At 37.4% G+C, this 16,741-nt stretch overlaps 2 protein-coding genes across 3 annotated transcripts; both read right to left on the bottom strand.

Moving 5' to 3' along the window:
• Positions 1-2,880: 2,880 nt before the first annotated feature.
• SOCS5 (suppressor of cytokine signaling 5) lies at positions 2,881-9,293 on the bottom strand. Of its 2 annotated transcripts, none has more exons than XM_007108732.3 (2): positions 8,407-9,293; positions 2,881-5,969 (listed from the first exon to the last, which is right to left on the bottom strand). In XM_007108732.3, exon 2 carries the CDS (start codon positions 5,955-5,957, stop codon positions 4,347-4,349), a length of 1,611 nt encoding a protein of 536 aa, XP_007108794.1. In that variant the 5' UTR covers positions 5,958-5,969; positions 8,407-9,293; the 3' UTR covers positions 2,881-4,346. The 2 variants fall into 2 exon arrangements, with proteins under 2 accessions (XP_007108794.1, XP_028352605.1); XM_028496804.2 differs by lacking the exon at positions 8,407-9,293 and adding an exon at positions 6,490-7,280.
• Positions 9,294-12,825: 3,532 nt separating this feature from the next.
• LOC129391348 (suppressor of cytokine signaling 5-like) lies at positions 12,826-15,593 on the bottom strand. Its single transcript, XM_028496806.2, has 2 exons — positions 14,798-15,593; positions 12,826-14,277 (listed from the first exon to the last, which is right to left on the bottom strand). Exon 2 carries the CDS (start codon positions 14,263-14,265, stop codon positions 12,826-12,828), a length of 1,440 nt encoding a protein of 479 aa, XP_028352607.2. The 5' UTR covers positions 14,266-14,277; positions 14,798-15,593.
• Positions 15,594-16,741: the final 1,148 nt, after the last annotated feature.

The raw sequence follows: 16,741 nt of genomic DNA, 5'->3' as shown, positions 1-16,741 counted from the left end.
CACCAAAAAACTCCTCCCTATGACTACCACTCCAGTCCAGGCTCTCACCATCTCGCACTTATGAAACTGCAACAGTCACCTTAATTTTGCCCCACTATAGCTTGTTCTCCGTCTATTAAAGGGATATAAAGCAGACCATGTCACTCCCTTACTTACCGTCAGACTCAGAATAAAATTTAGATTCCTTACTTTGGGCCCATAGTCCCAAGTGATCAGGCCCTTGCCAATCTCTACAAACTTATCACCCACCATTCCTCACCACACTCACTGGACTTGTCTTGCTGGCATTCTCTCTTTCTATATAAAAGCTCATTCCTGCTTTGAGATCTTTAGTTTTGTTTCTTTCATCAAAATACTCTTTTCTTTGATCTTGGTGATCTTCTTCTCATCACTCAAGGTCACTGTTCTCCAGTGACCCTATAACTTTGTCTTGTAACCCAATGTATACCCATCACCTAAAATGGTGACTGGCACATGGGTCTTCAAAGAATATTTGTTGAATGAATGGCTGAAATGAGTCTAAATATTCAATCAAGCTTCCTGGGCATGGAAACAGTTGTTCCAACTGATCCCTACTTTGAAAGGACAATCCCTCCACGCCCCACTCTCTAAAACAACAACCAACCACCTCCCACAGAAATCCCACCCCAAATCTCCTTAGAAATATACCACATTATAAAAGACTATGTTCTCTATTGGCTGTTGCAAAAATATGAAACAAAACCTGAGCCTCATAGATATGTAGATTTTATGCACCAAGCAGCATTGCCCCCTTTGGAAACGTTTCTCACCTTTAAGTCAGCCCTTAGTGTGCATGTTTACCTAATTTCATCTAGGTAGAACTGTTAAGTGTTGCGGTACAGAATAAATGAAGGAACTGGTGTGATTTGTGGTGGTAACACACTCGCAGAGATGGATATAGGCTCTGCATCTTTCCTAGGAGAGTTCTGACTCACTCTAGACTCTTTGCCTCTACCAAAAAGGAACTTTATAACTTTCTTTGCTACAAAAATAAGGGATCTAACATCAATCTCAATAAAACTTATCAAACTAGTATTTAGTGCCATGGAGCAAAGGAAGCTTAGGATGGAAAATGAATAGCAACCAGGTCAAAATGTCAAATAAAAATGTTCATAAACTTTGAATTTTGTCAAAATGAAGCTTAGAATTCAAGTATCAATTTTTATAGTTCAAGCCACTATAAATCTTATATAAACCGTCTCATAAACCATAGGAACACAAATCAGTGTGTGGAGTATGATTACTTGGGCTCAATTTTTGTCTAAAAAATATAAATTTAATTATGACTCTTAGTAACTATATTTAAACCAAGCTGTTTCTTCAAAATTTTTTTTACTGTGTTTAGCCAGTAAAGAAAATACTAATGAATGCTTTCTCTTTGTAAGGTAACTGTATTACAAACAAGATTATAGTTGTAAGACTATACTTCAGGTGCAGATAATCAAATTTGAATGGTACAAGGATGGTGTATATATATAGAATAAGGCCTTTACATGATTTTGAATCAGATGGCAATATTAATGTTGAAATTAATAACAGCATAAATATATATGTATATATATATGCATATGTATATAGGGAGTGTGAATGAATGAATAAGTGGATGTAAGAATGAGAATGGATATGAATCAGAGCAATCTTTCCTTGGGTTAAATTATAATTACTTCACTATGAAGTGTCTAAACTTCTAAAGAATTTCCTAGTTCTTACTAAAATGCACTTCAAAAAGACCATGAAAACACAAATTTAGTTGACAGGCTACAACGGGATTCAGAAAAAGACACAGTGAATATAGACTTAGGTGCAGTTTCATGCTGGTGATTTTTCTTTTTTAAAATGTAAGCCACTAATTGTTTAAGAAAAAATTTTAAACCAAAAGTTGCATATTAATATTACACACGAACTGAAACATAAGTGACTTTTAGCACAGTACATACATGCTTACATAAACTCAAATATTTACACATTTAAAGCAATTTCCATTTAACATATGAAATTTCTGAAATACATAAAAGCATTAATACTTTCTATAAAACTACACTTAAAACATCAATTTGCTACAAGCATACAAAACATCAAGTGCTTTCTTGGAGTTTCAAGTTACCTCTTTAAAATAAGATCTTGCTTGCATATATAGTCTTTCTCCAATGATCAGTATGAACTTTTTTTTCCCTAAGAGGTTTATTTTCCAGGTACATTATAAGCTCAAGAAAACGGACCCAACAATTATGCAATGTAATTATGTCATAACAACTTAATTGCACATAATGCTTTAAAGTAGGTTTGGATGAAGTTCTCAAACACTTTGGTATATGTTCTTCAGGGACTTCTATTAGAAACAACAGGAATTGTAAGTCCCTTCAATCCCCATTTTGCTTTAAAATGGACAAGTCTTTGGTTAAAGTTCTACATTTTGGGCATTTATTATTAATTAAAATGGTCCCCAAACCAATAAATGGTGCTGATGTATTATTAGTTTACAAGACTTCATTTAACTTGTTTCTGATGCAGTGGGAGGCTATATTCATTTATTATAACATGTCATTGATAGTTTCAATCTTTCACTTATAAGCCGAGAAATCAATAGGTTTAGTCAGTATTTCTCTGTTCATTTTCTGTTATAATCTAAACTATACAGTAATTTGCAGTAACTATAGATACTGTTCCACAGTATACGTGATTATGATTGGAAAGATGTATAGAATTAAATTTAGAGTTAGCTTAGTCGGAATAAGTCAATATTAGACTGTTCAGTAATTCTGCATTAACTATAGTAGGTTGTCAGGTAATGCTTATTTAAAAACCCCAAACCATTCCATTTACAAGAGAAATTGTTGCAAATGTATAAAACAGCAGATATACAAGGAGAACACCAAACGTACTTTATTAGCACAAAAAAGCAGCCGTAACAAGGCACAGCAAGCGGAAACATACATTAGCAGTCAAAGGGTTAGTGTTGCATACAAATATAGCTTTTCTTTTTTGTGGCCTTGGCGATAGCCACTGGGATGTAAAAGAACTTTCTGTAGCAGCAGGTAAGGAAACTAAGCACTCACCAGTGGTACAGAGCACGTTAACCAAAAGACAGAAGAATGGATTTGACTACTTTAGTGCAAAATGTCCAGGACGGAACTGTAAATTCAGTCCAATGCTAAGAAGCAAACACTAGAACTTGGTATTACTTCCAAAATAGCTCACTCAAGTAGTATTGCATACTATTCTAAGTGACAAAAAGGTGCTAAGTAAAGTTATTTACAGATACAATGGTTGTACAGTACCTTTCAAATCAGCAATTTAGGTTTAAGATTTTCCATTAAAAATTAAGTGCACTGAAATTCTATAACTTGTACTTAAGCAATTCAGCTATGAGAGTTTACAACAAAGAGATAAATACTGCCATCTAAATTATGAATTACAGTTTAACAATAATCTCAACAATCAGCAACCACTGTAGTATTATCTGACTTGTTTGGGTATCTTTTAGTTTCATTTTCTTCATGGTTCACAAACTCATCACGGGCATAGAAAAAGATCCAACTTTAATGAATCAGCGATTTGACTGCACATGTCAACTTAAAAGAATCACACGCAGGCCTACTTTGCAGCAGCTATTCCCAATGTGTTATGTTAAAGCACTCATTAAAAAATGAATACTTAAGGCCTTAAATTCTACTACCAACTTTTCATAAGTCTGAAATTTTAAGAACTACTATTTAGAAAACCTGGTTTACTTAACAGTACCTTTTGCAGAAGAGAAAAGGAGACTGACTATAAACTATATCAACACTTAAGTGAACTGCACTATGCCCTTGTGGCCAGAAAATTGCATTTTTTTCCTAAAAGGAAGGCAGTCTTTATTTTTTGGACTTCCAAAGCTTGATTTATAGTAACTACAAACATCACTACTTTTGGAAGGTTATAGAAAAATTCTTAGAAAAAATAATAATTTCAAACATTAGTCACACTGTTGAAATACTCATACAATATTAATAATTTGTTCTTCAGTAAGAAATAGAATTCTTCATAGCAAATGCCCCAGAGTTGCTTCACTCAGTTAACTACAGCCATTAAAAACCAAACTGTCAGCTAAGTCGGCAGAATGTTTTTGTAGCCTTACTGAACACCTGTAGCTGTATCCTCTGTTGTCTCAATAGGCACCACGTTTATCTGAGTAAGTAACAGCAGATTGCACCTGACAAATACTAACACTAAGCTTACATACTGTACTGAAAAAAACCTAACACTGATACGTGTGCTTGCTAGAGGTGTACTGCCCGATGCACATAAAAGCAGATCTAGTTAATGCCCTTTGGGGACAGGAGGGTTTACTTTGCCTTGACTGGTTCTCGTTCTAGCCAGCGAACTCTAACTTTTTGTTTATAATGATACTCTTTTAAAAAATCCTGTAACATTGACGGTAAAGGGAGCCCATCAATTCCATCATACGTAGTGCATCTGCAGATGACTGCACGGCAGATGTACTGCAGGCTAAAAGGGAAAGTCCTATTTAGCGATATCGTAAGCAATGGTTCAAAAAACATGCAAGAACTGGGGTCTTTGTAATGTTCCAAAAGTCCTGTTACAGTGGAGGAGTGAAACACACACGGGTCGTGAGCGTCAAAACTAAAGTTGTGATTCCACTGTTCAATTCGGGCATGCAGGGATCTGTTGTAGCGACGGAAGCTCACAGAGAAGAGGTAGTCCTCCTGTGCAGAGTCCCTGAGCAAAAATGTACCTTCAGGTTTCCCTTCCAGAAGGGCTTCTGCTTCGTAACGGTCCATCACTCCCCAGTAACAGGGATTACCTGTGATCTGAAGCAAATCCGGCACGAGGCAGTGTATGTAATCAATCTGTGTATGGACTTTCCAAGCTCCCTGTCTGCTAACGTGGGCATGGCTGTCTCCAGATACCTGACGTTGCTTCTGCCTCCGTGACTGCAAACACAGCGTGGTTGTGTCCTCTTCAGAGTCACAATTAGCTTGTGGAATTGCAGAACTGTCCCCATTTATTTCAGTCATTCCAGGAGCTAACTTTGGTCCCAGTTTATATAATGGGTTAACCTGTGCAGTGGCTTCAAACGTATGTATTTGTGCGTTGGGAGGGGGGTCAACCCCTTCCTCAATACTAAGCCGCCTTCTCTCTCGAAGCCTATCTTCTTCATCTTCTGTAGAAACCAAGGATGGATCAAATGTATCAAAAAATGTTGAATGTGGGCTCACAGGAGCTGTATGCTGTTTAATCAAATGCCATTTTTGGGCCAAATCCGAGCCAGCAGGAAAAGGGCATTTCTCAAGCATTAATTCAGAAAGGTGTATTTTTCTTTTATTAGAAAAGAGGGGCTTTGACTGCTTGTTGTAAGTTCTCATGGGAAAACACAAGCCCACAGTATCCTGCAACCTCTGTCTCAGAGAGCGACTTCCTACGGCTCTGCTGGAAACGCTGTCCATGTCGTGCACAGAGCTTACACCGTATCGCCTCTCTCTCCTTTGAAGTCCACTTCGAGTTCTACCAAACTTTTTATCAGTATCCAGTGAACTCTGTGTCTTTGTAGAGCAGGAATGTTTCTTCTTCCCACCCCAAGGAGCATGTCGAGAGTAGGAATCTCTTCTGGCAAGTCTTGTTCCTGGGGTGACACATGAGTCATTATCCTTTTCAATGCTTATTTCAACAATCTGAGGAATTTCAGTGGCACAGTTTTGGTTTCTCCTTGAAGAATTCTTTGAAGGGCTTAACCCCAGTTGTAAGGCAACATTTTCTCTTAAGGGACTGCTTTGTTGCTGAGGAGCTGAGTCTCCTATACTGATGTTTTTGTCGTTGACAGACAAACATCTGTTGGAGTTCATATCCACATTTTCACTACGGCTTCCTCCCTCATGACTGAAGAGATTCTGACACCTGTATTTGAAGTTATTCCACATTTTCCCCACTTTATCCATTGATTATAAGACCTAAGACAAAGACAGGAAAAGGAGAAAATAAGTTAATCAAAGTAGTGTGTGAAAACAGAAAAGGCAGTAAGTACCCACCCCCCTTCTTCTCATTGGAAATTTCAGGGGTTCTGGTCAGAAATTTACCTTTCATTGCCCTGCTAAGGTGATGAGGCTCTTACAGTGTTTGGCAGCTGTAAGGCCATCAGGCCCTTCTGTGGCACCATTATTCAAGCTAGTCCTCACTTTCCACTTCCTTTCAGATAGAATACTCAGAACTCAGGGGAAAGGAAACAAACCCTTAAACTCTGGTTGTTTTTTTCCTATGCATCGACCTAATTTCATTATGACATTGATTTCTGTCTCCTTTCTTTGAATAATTTAGGTACTGCCTCAAGTATTACAAAGGGAAAGTATGTTCTGTATTGTTGAAAGGTATCTGCATTCAACTTCTCAAAAGTGATAATCAGGGCCACATTTGTGTAATACATTAAAATTAGTTAAAAAACCTTTAAGTAGTAATCTTACCAATTTCACTTACCAACTAACTGCCGCTGTACTCATCTGGCAGTCTAAACCTTACAGGTCAATCACCTGTAAAAATTCCATATCTGCCCTCCTCGCCCTATGACATAACAAATCTTATCCATGATTTTGAAGAAGCAGTTTGAGTATAATGGAAAATAGGAGAAAAGAAAGAGAATATAAAATTTAGGTTTAAATGGAAGATGTCTTTAAGCTTCCCAATTCTTAACCCTGGAAGAGCTTGAAAATAACAGAGTAATAGAAAAAAAGTTATGATACTTTAGTAAATAAAAAACAAAAAATATGCAATTTGGCATCTTTATTCTTGCTCCTTAAAAAAAAATTTTTTTAAAGCAGTTTATGGCACTTTACAAGTGAGTTATTTTAAGACTACAACATTTATAGGCACACTCTCATTCAGTAACCTAAAAGTCAACATTAGATGAAATGGAAAAGCCTAAACTTAAAATTCAACTAGTTTTGTCACAACATGACAGCAAGAAGTTTTTAAAAAGTGTTATTTTTCTATTTTGCCATTTAGTAAGTATGGCACTTTTTCCGCTGAATTTTTTTGTTCATGTTTACTATGTCATTATGTACTATTCTGCACAGTTTAGAATCAGTATCGGAAAACTATCTGAGTTGTTTCTTACAGTGGTGAGAGTCATTAAGAGCTGATCCTTCCATAACTGACTAATCCTCTTTGTCAGAAATACTTGCATTTTTCAAGAAGCTGAGTAGGATCAAGAGAAATAAAGAATAAACTTTCTTAAGATGAATTACATATCTTCCCTTTAGTTTCTTACAGAAAGGGCTCTTGGACTAACAGTGCTCTTGGACTAGTGACAATGCCATCATAGAGAATTTATGTCTACAAATTAATCATAAATTGTACTTTCAGATTCTTCTTTATTAAAAGCGTACTCAAGTGGTATATATTCTAATAAAATCTATTAGATGGAACTGTTAAATCTTATTAAACTCTGTCAGAACATTCTGTCTCCTCCTCCTTGCAAAAAAATGTTTTTGTAAGCCTTTTTTGAGGCTTACACCATTTGAACTTAACATGCCTGTTGTAATCACTTACTGTTTTTTATATAAAGATTTCACTCATAGCCCTGTTATTTTTAGGACTAATTCCTGCTACATTCCTGTTGACTCCAAAATGTGTAGATCTACTCTTTTGATACCCATGTCCCTTCTAGCCTGGCTTCCTTCTCATTTCTTTGAGTTGCTTTTTATTTTTACCTAATTCATACATTTATAGTTCCAAAGGTCAAATACTACTACGAGGCTTATAACAAAAAAGAACATTGCCTGCAACATCCTCTCCATTCTTGATTCCCACTCCCAGGATATCAAGAAAAATTACTTTGAATTCTGTTAGCTGTTTCTTGCTGCTATTTTCCTCATTGTTTCTAGATAACATGTTCATATTGCTATTGGTTGATAACAGTCTATTGGGTGATGGAAATAATTTACCCCCCAAATTTTGAGGGCATTATTCCACTGTTCTAGTGGCTTCAACATGGCTGTTGAAAAGTCTAATATCACACCAGTTCCCAGTCTTCTGTATGTGACCTGTTTTTATTTCGTGAAAAATTGTACCTCTTCTTTTTCTCTTTAGTGTGGGGCCTTTTCTATACTCGTTGTGCCAGGCCCTTTCAGTGTCTTTTTATTCCCCCACCTTCCCTCCCTCCCTCCTGGAAGTCCTTTTCATTAGACACTCGACCACTTAGATTCATCTTTTGATTATCATATATCTTCAAGATGGCATTTCTTTTCATTTTCTATTGGTAGATTTCTTTGGCATCACTTTCTAACAGTTCTCTTGCAGTTACAGTTCTTCCTATCACAGTTTTAATTTCCAAGACCATTTTTTTGTTTCTCTGAATGTTCTTTTTAAAAAAAATAGATTGATTTATTTATTTACTTTTGGCTGTGTTGGGTCTTTGTTTCTGCGTGCAGGCTTTCTCTAGTTGCAGCGAGTGGGGGCTCCTGTTCGTTGTGGTACGCAGGCTTCTCATCGTGGTGGCTTCTCTTGTTGCGGAGCATGGGCTCTAGGCGTGTGGGCTTCGGTAGTTGTGGTGGGCAGGCTCAGCAGTTGCGGCTCACGGGCTCTAGAGCACAGGCTCAGTAGTTGTGGTGCACGGGCTTAGTTGCTCCGTGGCGTGTGGGATCTTCCCGGACCAGGGCTCGAACCCGTGTCCCCTGCATTGGCAGGCAGATTCTTAATCACTGCGCCACCAGGGAAGTCCTGAATGTTCTCTTTAATAGCATCCTATTCTAGCTTCTTGGATATAATATTTCATTTCTCAAAGGATACAAAGTTTTAAAATGTCTTCTTTTTTCTTTTTTTAACATTTTAAATATTTTTATCTCTTTCTTCTTAGTACCTTATTTTTTTCTCCTTAAATCTTTAGGCCTCTGTTTTTTACTTCAGAGGCTTTCCGCAAGTGTCTGATGATGCATCACCGCTGACATGCTGATCAGAAGCTCTGTCCACTTGGGGAGGTGGGGGTGAGTGGGCGGTGCTTGTCAACTGGCTTTATTACAAGGTGATGAGACAATGAGTTGGTTTTTTATTAGGGAATCCTCAGAAGTTAGCATCTGTAAACCTTGTCTTCTGGCTGCTCATCCCAGAGAGAAATGCTCCAATCTCCTGTCTGGGGCATAGACAGCTGACTGCCACGTTCTGAGAACAGGGAAAAGGGAATGGTGAGGTCTTAACCTCAATATTCAGACTTTCACTTAGTCCGTTTTTCAAAAGTTGTCCTTATTTTCACAAGATATCCCAACTTCAGTTACGAATAACTTCTTAGATTAAATTTCTCCCAGCTCTAACCTCTTGTTTTATCCAAGGTAAAGGAACAATCGTTTCCAGGCTGCTCAGGGTGAAGGAGGACACATGGGAGACTGATACACAGACTTCCCACCGTTCCTGTTTTCAGCTCCATACTCCACCCTTACCTTCTGAGGTAACTGGTTCCTTGAATTTCTGAGCCAGCAGCATAAACTGGGTTGCTTCTTTTTAACATCAGGTTTTTAGATCAGCTTTCTCAGTTCTGCTAATTTCTACAAACCTGCTTCTATCAAAAACTTCTTGAGCAATCAGGCTTACTTCTGCCTCCTTTCATTTGCTTTCTACTTCTGATTTATGCCTTCTATTTTTTTTTATTCCTTTCATTTCAGTGGGGTTCTAGGAGGGTGTCAAGATAAAATGCCAAAGTTCAACCTGACATATTTAACCGGAAAGTCCCCCTTTCACTGTTAAAGAGAGTGAATGGTCCTGCATAGAAAATCCCCCACCCAGATTAATGATTTCTTCCAAACAGAGAAACAGCAAAGTTTTCTGGGATGAGGGAATCCATACAATAATGCTGGCTGTAAAACATAATCACCTGGATGTAACTGGAAAAATATACAGCTTTTTAAACTGTACGCAGGCCCCCTCCCAAGAAATTCTGATTCAACTGGCCTGGAGTTGGGCCTGGACACTGCTATTTTTTATAAGCTCTCTGAGTGATTCTAGAGCAGTGTAAAAAAGCCAGTGGCCTAGGGTAGCCTGGTCAGAGGCTCCAATGGTAGCTCTGAAAGAGACAAGTAAAAGGACACTGCTCTGTAGTGGTTGGTGGCATGTGAATAGTACTAAATAAACTACCTACCACAATCTTATCACTGTTTCTTTTTTTATTTTTGCCATGTATACAAGAGGCCTGCAGAATCTTAGGAGGAACTGTCTAGAACAATGCCTCTTAAATTATCTGTAGTGAAGAGCCAGTTTCTTTTTAACTTCACAGACTGCTTCTTTTGTCAGATATAATAATAAATTGCTTAAAAAATGAAATGTAAAAAAAGATATATGAAACACAAGTGCCAAGTTTCTTATTAGATTGAACAGATATAAAACAACTGTTAAATTGCTATAAAATATTTTAAATTCTTGCTTTTAATTTCTATACTTAACCTGTCATAAACTGGTAACAAACTGTAGGCCGGCACCAGTTCATGGTCCATACTTTAAATAGCTCTGGTCTAGAGCTGTGCTGTCTGATATATGTGGTTACTGAGTCCTTGAAATGTGGCTAGTGCCACATACTGAAATAACAATAGTTTGCATACAACTGGTAAAATATAGTATTAAAATTAATTTCATCTGCTTTTTGCTTTTTAAATGTGGCCACTAGAAAATTTTAAATTACATATATGGTTCAAATTATATTTCTGTTGGACAGTACTGATCTAGAGAAGGGGTCAGCAGGCTATAGACCGAGAAGCAAATCTGGCCTTTGGCCTATTTCTGTATAGACTCAGATAAGAATGGTTTTTACATTTTTAAAAGGGATTAAAAAAACAAAAACAAAAAACCCACAAAGAACATTTGACAGAGACCACATGCAGCCTACAAAGCCTAAAGTATTTTCTATCTGGCTCTTTACAGAAAAAGTTTGTTGACCTTGGTCTAGTGTATGTAAGAGTATAAACCATACCACTGCAGAAACTAAAAGAGCAATATTCAAAAAGTGCAGAAATCTCTCTTCTCCATGTTTATAAGATAAATTTTGTAGCTATTTAAAGATATTTCTTTGACAAGCAAATTATACCTAAAAAAATGACTGTCCCTTTTAGAAAGCGACCAAACTTAAAACCACTTATTCCATATACAGTTCTTTGTAAGCTGTGTAAACAAGTGGGACATGCAGAAAACATTTGTACTTGCCAGGTGACAGTAGGCAGTTTCTAACACTAAGCCTTTGGTTCAGTTTCACAGACAGAGCATGAAATTTAGTGGTTTCTCTATTCCTAATTTGGAGACTGCTGCTAGATTGCATCGTGACAAAATACCCTAATTTAAAGAAAGACTATTATGCTTCCACACCCCTTTGGGGACAGAAAGTAGATTTTTCCTAAGATGGGGAATGCTATGTGGGTGGCTGTAGTACTGGGAAGAAAATCACTGATAGTGATTCATAGAAGAGTCCATGTAAGAATCAGGAAGGCATTTCAACTATCTTAATATTTACAATGTCAGTTCTGAGGTTCTTTTATTTGTTTTCTTGTTAAATTTTTGGAAATGTGTTTGGCTGAAACCCTTTGAGAACTAAATTAAAACTCTATTACTTTATGGGTTTATATAAAGTTACACAGGGCTATAAAAAAAGTGTTTAATTTCAATTGTATTGATTCTAAATTGAAAGTTCATCATCTTTCACATTTCTATACCTGCAGAGTTATCCTTAAAACTATCCAAAGCAAATTTCTAAAAAGTCCTTCCTTCCTTGAAGGACAATCATAATTTAAAATTGGTTTTATAATAATGTAGTAAGTAAAATACCTTTTGCTGAAAAATGATACTTAACAGGATAAACTATAAATCAGAATTATGAAATATCAGAGGTCAAATTCCATTACTACAAAAATTTACATATATTAAAAAAGTAAGGACCATAGTCAATGGCCCTCTTAATACCAAGTAGTATCTATTACAAAATTTCCACAAAGCAAAATAATTGAAATAGTTCCTAGGAGTTCATTTCAATGGGACTTGATCCACACTTTATTAGAAATAAATTAAATTCAACAAGTTTTAAGACTACATGGCATCATGCCACAGTGAGTAAAGAGGAAGAATGTGACCCAACTAAAATCCCCCCTCTACTGTTTAGTCTACCTAGACTACTTAAGGCATGGTAGTACCTTTCCAATAGAAACCTCTTCAGTTACAGTACAAAAACTGGGACACATGGCTGATTAAAGTATTTCTGTGCTAAAGTCAGGTACAAGAGGCAGTTTAGGAGATTCCATTTTTTTTTTTTTTTTTTTTTGTGGTATGTGGGCCTCCCTCTGCTGCGGCCTCTCCCGTTGCGGAGCACAGGCTCCGGACGCGCAGGCCCAGCGGCCATGGCTCACGGGCCCAGCCGCTCCGCGGCATGCGGGATCCTCCCAGACCGGGGCATGAACCCGGTTCCCCTGCATCGGCAGGCGGATGCGCAACCGCTGCGCCACCAGGGAAGCCCGAGATTCCATTTTTGATTGATGTTTTGGTGACATTTCAATAATTTTTAGAAAAAATAATACAATGTTAAATATTAAAGACTGACCCAGAAATCCAGGGATGCATGGCTATCATAGCTATAGTCCCTTAAAAGAATCTGAGAACCACTGGAGTTTTTTAGAAAATTATTTATTTTAAAATTATTTACATACTTTACTGTGACATGATCTATATTATCCAACTGGATGCCTGTTTATCTTTTATACTGTTATTTAATATTATATTCAACCATATAAAATTGCTGTTTTGTGGGTAATAAATGGCCATATAATTCAACCTCAGAGTTACAGTATTGCACTATAGATAATATATCAATACAGTAGACCATGTACATGTGCACTCAAAAACCCTGGGGTCTTTGTAATGTTCCAAAAGTCCTGTTACAGTGGAGGAGTGAAACACACACGGGTCGTGAGCGTCAAAACTAAAGTTGTGATTCCACTGTTCAATTCGGGCATGCAGGGATCTGTTGTAGCGACGGAAGCTCACAGAGAAGAGGTAGTCCTCCTGTGCAGAGTCCCTGAGCAAAAATGTACCTTCAGGTTTCCCTTCCAGAAGGGCTTCTGCTTCGTAACGGTCCATCACTCCCCAGTAACAGGGATTACCTGTGATCTGAAGCAAATCCGGCACGAGGCAGTGTATGTAATCAATCTGTGTATGGACTTTCCAAGCTCCCTGTCTGCTAACGTGGGCATGGCTGTCTCCAGATACCTGACGTTGCTTCTGCCTCCGTGACTGCAAACACAGCGTGGTTGTGTCCTCTTCAGAGTCACAATTAGCTTGTGGAATTGCAGAACTGTCCCCATTTATTTCAGTCATTCCAGGAGCTAACTTTGGTCCCAGTTTATATAATGGGTTAACCTGTGCAGTGGCTTCAAACGTATGTATTTGTGCGTTGGGAGGGGGGTCAACCCCTTCCTCAATACTAAGCCGCCTTCTCTCTCGAAGCCTATCTTCTTCATCTTCTGTAGAAACCAAGGATGGATCAAATGTATCAAAAAATGTTGAATGTGGGCTCACAGGAGCTGTATGCTGTTTAATCAAATGCCATTTTTGGGCCAAATCCGAGCCAGCAGGAAAAGGGCATTTCTCAAGCATTAATTCAGAAAGGTGTATTTTTCTTTTATTAGAAAAGAGGGGCTTTGACTGCTTGTTGTAAGTTCTCATGGGAAAACACAAGCCCACAGTATCCTGCAACCTCTGTCTCAGAGAGCGACTTCCTACGGCTCTGCTGGAAACGCTGTCCATGTCGTGCACAGAGCTTACACCGTATCGCCTCTCTCTCCTTTGAAGTCCACTTCGAGTTCTACCAAACTTTTTATCAGTATCCAGTGAACTCTGTGTCTTTGTAGAGCAGGAATGTTTCTTCTTCCCACCCCAAGGAGCATGTCGAGAGTAGGAATCTCTTCTGGCAAGTCTTGTTCCTGGGGTGACACATGAGTCATTATCCTTTTCAATGCTTATTTCAACAATCTGAGGAATTTCAGTGGCACAGTTTTGGTTTCTCCTTGAAGAATTCTTTGAAGGGCTTAACCCCAGTTGTAAGGCAACATTTTCTCTTAAGGGACTGCTTTGTTGCTGAGGAGCTGAGTCTCCTATACTGATGTTTTTGTCGTTGACAGACAAACATCTGTTGGAGTTCATATCCACATTTTCACTACGGCTTCCTCCCTCATGACTGAAGAGATTCTGACACCTGTATTTGAAGTTATTCCACATTTTCCCCACTTTATCCATTGATTATAAGACCTAAGACAAAGACAGGAAAAGGAGAAAATAAGTTAATCAAAGTAGTGTGTGAAAACAGAAAAGGCAGTAAGTACCCACCCCCCTTCTTCTCATTGGAAATTTCAGGGGTTCTGGTCAGAAATTTACCTTTCATTGCCCTGCTAAGGTGATGAGGCTCTTACAGTGTTTGGCAGCTGTAAGGCCATCAGGCCCTTCTGTGGCACCATTATTCAAGCTAGTCCTCACTTTCCACTTCCTTTCAGATAGAATACTCAGAACTCAGGGGAAAGGAAACAAACCCTTAAACTCTGGTTGTTTTTTTCCTATGCATCGACCTAATTTCATTATGACATTGATTTCTGTCTCCTTTCTTTGAATAATTTAGGTACTGCCTCAAGTATTACAAAGGGAAAGTATGTTCTGTATTGTTGAAAGGTATCTGCATTCAACTTCTCAAAAGTGATAATCAGGGCCACATTTGTGTAATACATTAAAATTAGTTAAAAAACCTTTAAGTAGTAATCTTACCAATTTCACTTACCAACTAACTGCCGCTGTACTCATCTGGCAGTCTAAACCTTACAGGTCAATCACCTGTAAAAATTCCATATCTGCCCTCCTCGCCCTATGACATAACAAATCTTATCCATGATTTTGAAGAAGCAGTTTGAGTATAATGGAAAATAGGAGAAAAGAAAGAGAATATAAAATTTAGGTTTAAATGGAAGATGTCTTTAAGCTTCCCAATTCTTAACCCTGGAAGAGCTTGAAAATAACAGAGTAATAGAAAAAAAGTTATGATACTTTAGTAAATAAAAAACAAAAAATATGCAATTTGGCATCTTTATTCTTGCTCCTTAAAAAAAAATTTTTTTAAAGCAGTTTATGGCACTTTACAAGTGAGTTATTTTAAGACTACAACATTTATAGGCACACTCTCATTCAGTAACCTAAAAGTCAACATTAGATGAAATGGAAAAGCCTAAACTTAAAATTCAACTAGTTTTGTCACAACATGACAGCAAGAAGTTTTTAAAAAGTGTTATTTTTCTATTTTGCCATTTAGTAAGTATGGCACTTTTTCCGCTGAATTTTTTTGTTCATGTTTACTATGTCATTATGTACTATTCTGCACAGTTTAGAATCAGTATCGGAAAACTATCTGAGTTGTTTCTTACAGTGGTGAGAGTCATTAAGAGCTGATCCTTCCATAACTGACTAATCCTCTTTGTCAGAAATACTTGCATTTTTCAAGAAGCTGAGTAGGATCAAGAGAAATAAAGAATAAACTTTCTTAAGATGAATTACATATCTTCCCTTTAGTTTCTTACAGAAAGGGCTCTTGGACTAACAGTGCTCTTGGACTAGTGACAATGCCATCATAGAGAATTTATGTCTACAAATTAATCATAAATTGTACTTTCAGATTCTTCTTTATTAAAAGCGTACTCAAGTGGTATATATTCTAATAAAATCTATTAGATGGAACTGTTAAATCTTATTAAACTCTGTCAGAACATTCTGTCTCCTCCTCCTTGCAAAAAAATGTTTTTGTAAGCCTTTTTTGAGGCTTACACCATTTGAACTTAACATGCCTGTTGTAATCACTTACTGTTTTTTATATAAAGATTTCACTCATAGCCCTGTTATTTTTAGGACTAATTCCTGCTACATTCCTGTTGACTCCAAAATGTGTAGATCTACTCTTTTGATACCCATGTCCCTTCTAGCCTGGCTTCCTTCTCATTTCTTTGAGTTGCTTTTTATTTTTACCTAATTCATACATTTATAGTTCCAAAGGTCAAATACTACTACGAGGCTTATAACAAAAAAGAACATTGCCTGCAACATCCTCTCCATTCTTGATTCCCACTCCCAGGATATCAAGAAAAATTACTTTGAATTCTGTTAGCTGTTTCTTGCTGCTATTTTCCTCATTGTTTCTAGATAACATGTTCATATTGCTATTGGTTGATAACAGTCTATTGGGTGATGGAAATAATTTACCCCCCAAATTTTGAGGGCATTATTCCACTGTTCTAGTGGCTTCAACATGGCTGTTGAAAAGTCTAATATCACACCAGTTCCCAGTCTTCTGTATGTGACCTGTTTTTATTTCGTGAAAAATTGTACCTCTTCTTTTTCTCTTTAGTGTGGGGCCTTTTCTATACTCGTTGTGCCAGGCCCTTTCAGTGTCTTTTTATTCCCCCACCTTCCCTCCCTCCCTCCTGGAAGTCCTTTTCATTAGACACTCGACCACTTAGATTCATCTTTTGATTATCATATATCTTCAAGATGGCATTTCTTTTCATTTTCTATTGGTAGATTTCTTTGGCATCACTTTCTAACAGTTCTCTTGCAGTTACAGTTCTTCCTATCACAGTTTTAATTTCCAAGACCATTTTTTTGTTTCTCTGAATGTTCTTTTTAAAAAAAATAGATTGATTTATTTATTTACTTTTGGCTGTGTTGGGTCTTTGTTTCT

This window comes from Physeter macrocephalus, chromosome 12 (genome assembly GCF_002837175.3).
Source record: "Physeter macrocephalus isolate SW-GA chromosome 12, ASM283717v5, whole genome shotgun sequence".
Classification (NCBI taxonomy): Eukaryota; Metazoa; Chordata; class Mammalia; order Artiodactyla; family Physeteridae; genus Physeter; species Physeter macrocephalus.
Note: the sequence above shows the minus strand (reverse complement) of the source record. Positions and strands in the feature narration are given on the sequence as shown.

Bases quoted from the DNA above. Each gene is read 5' to 3' on its own strand.
- SOCS5 (XM_007108732.3), bottom strand. From the start codon at position 5,957: ATGGATAAAGTGGGGAAAATGTGGAATAACTTCAAATACAGGTGTCAG.
- LOC129391348 (XM_028496806.2), bottom strand. From the start codon at position 14,265: ATGGATAAAGTGGGGAAAATGTGGAATAACTTCAAATACAGGTGTCAG.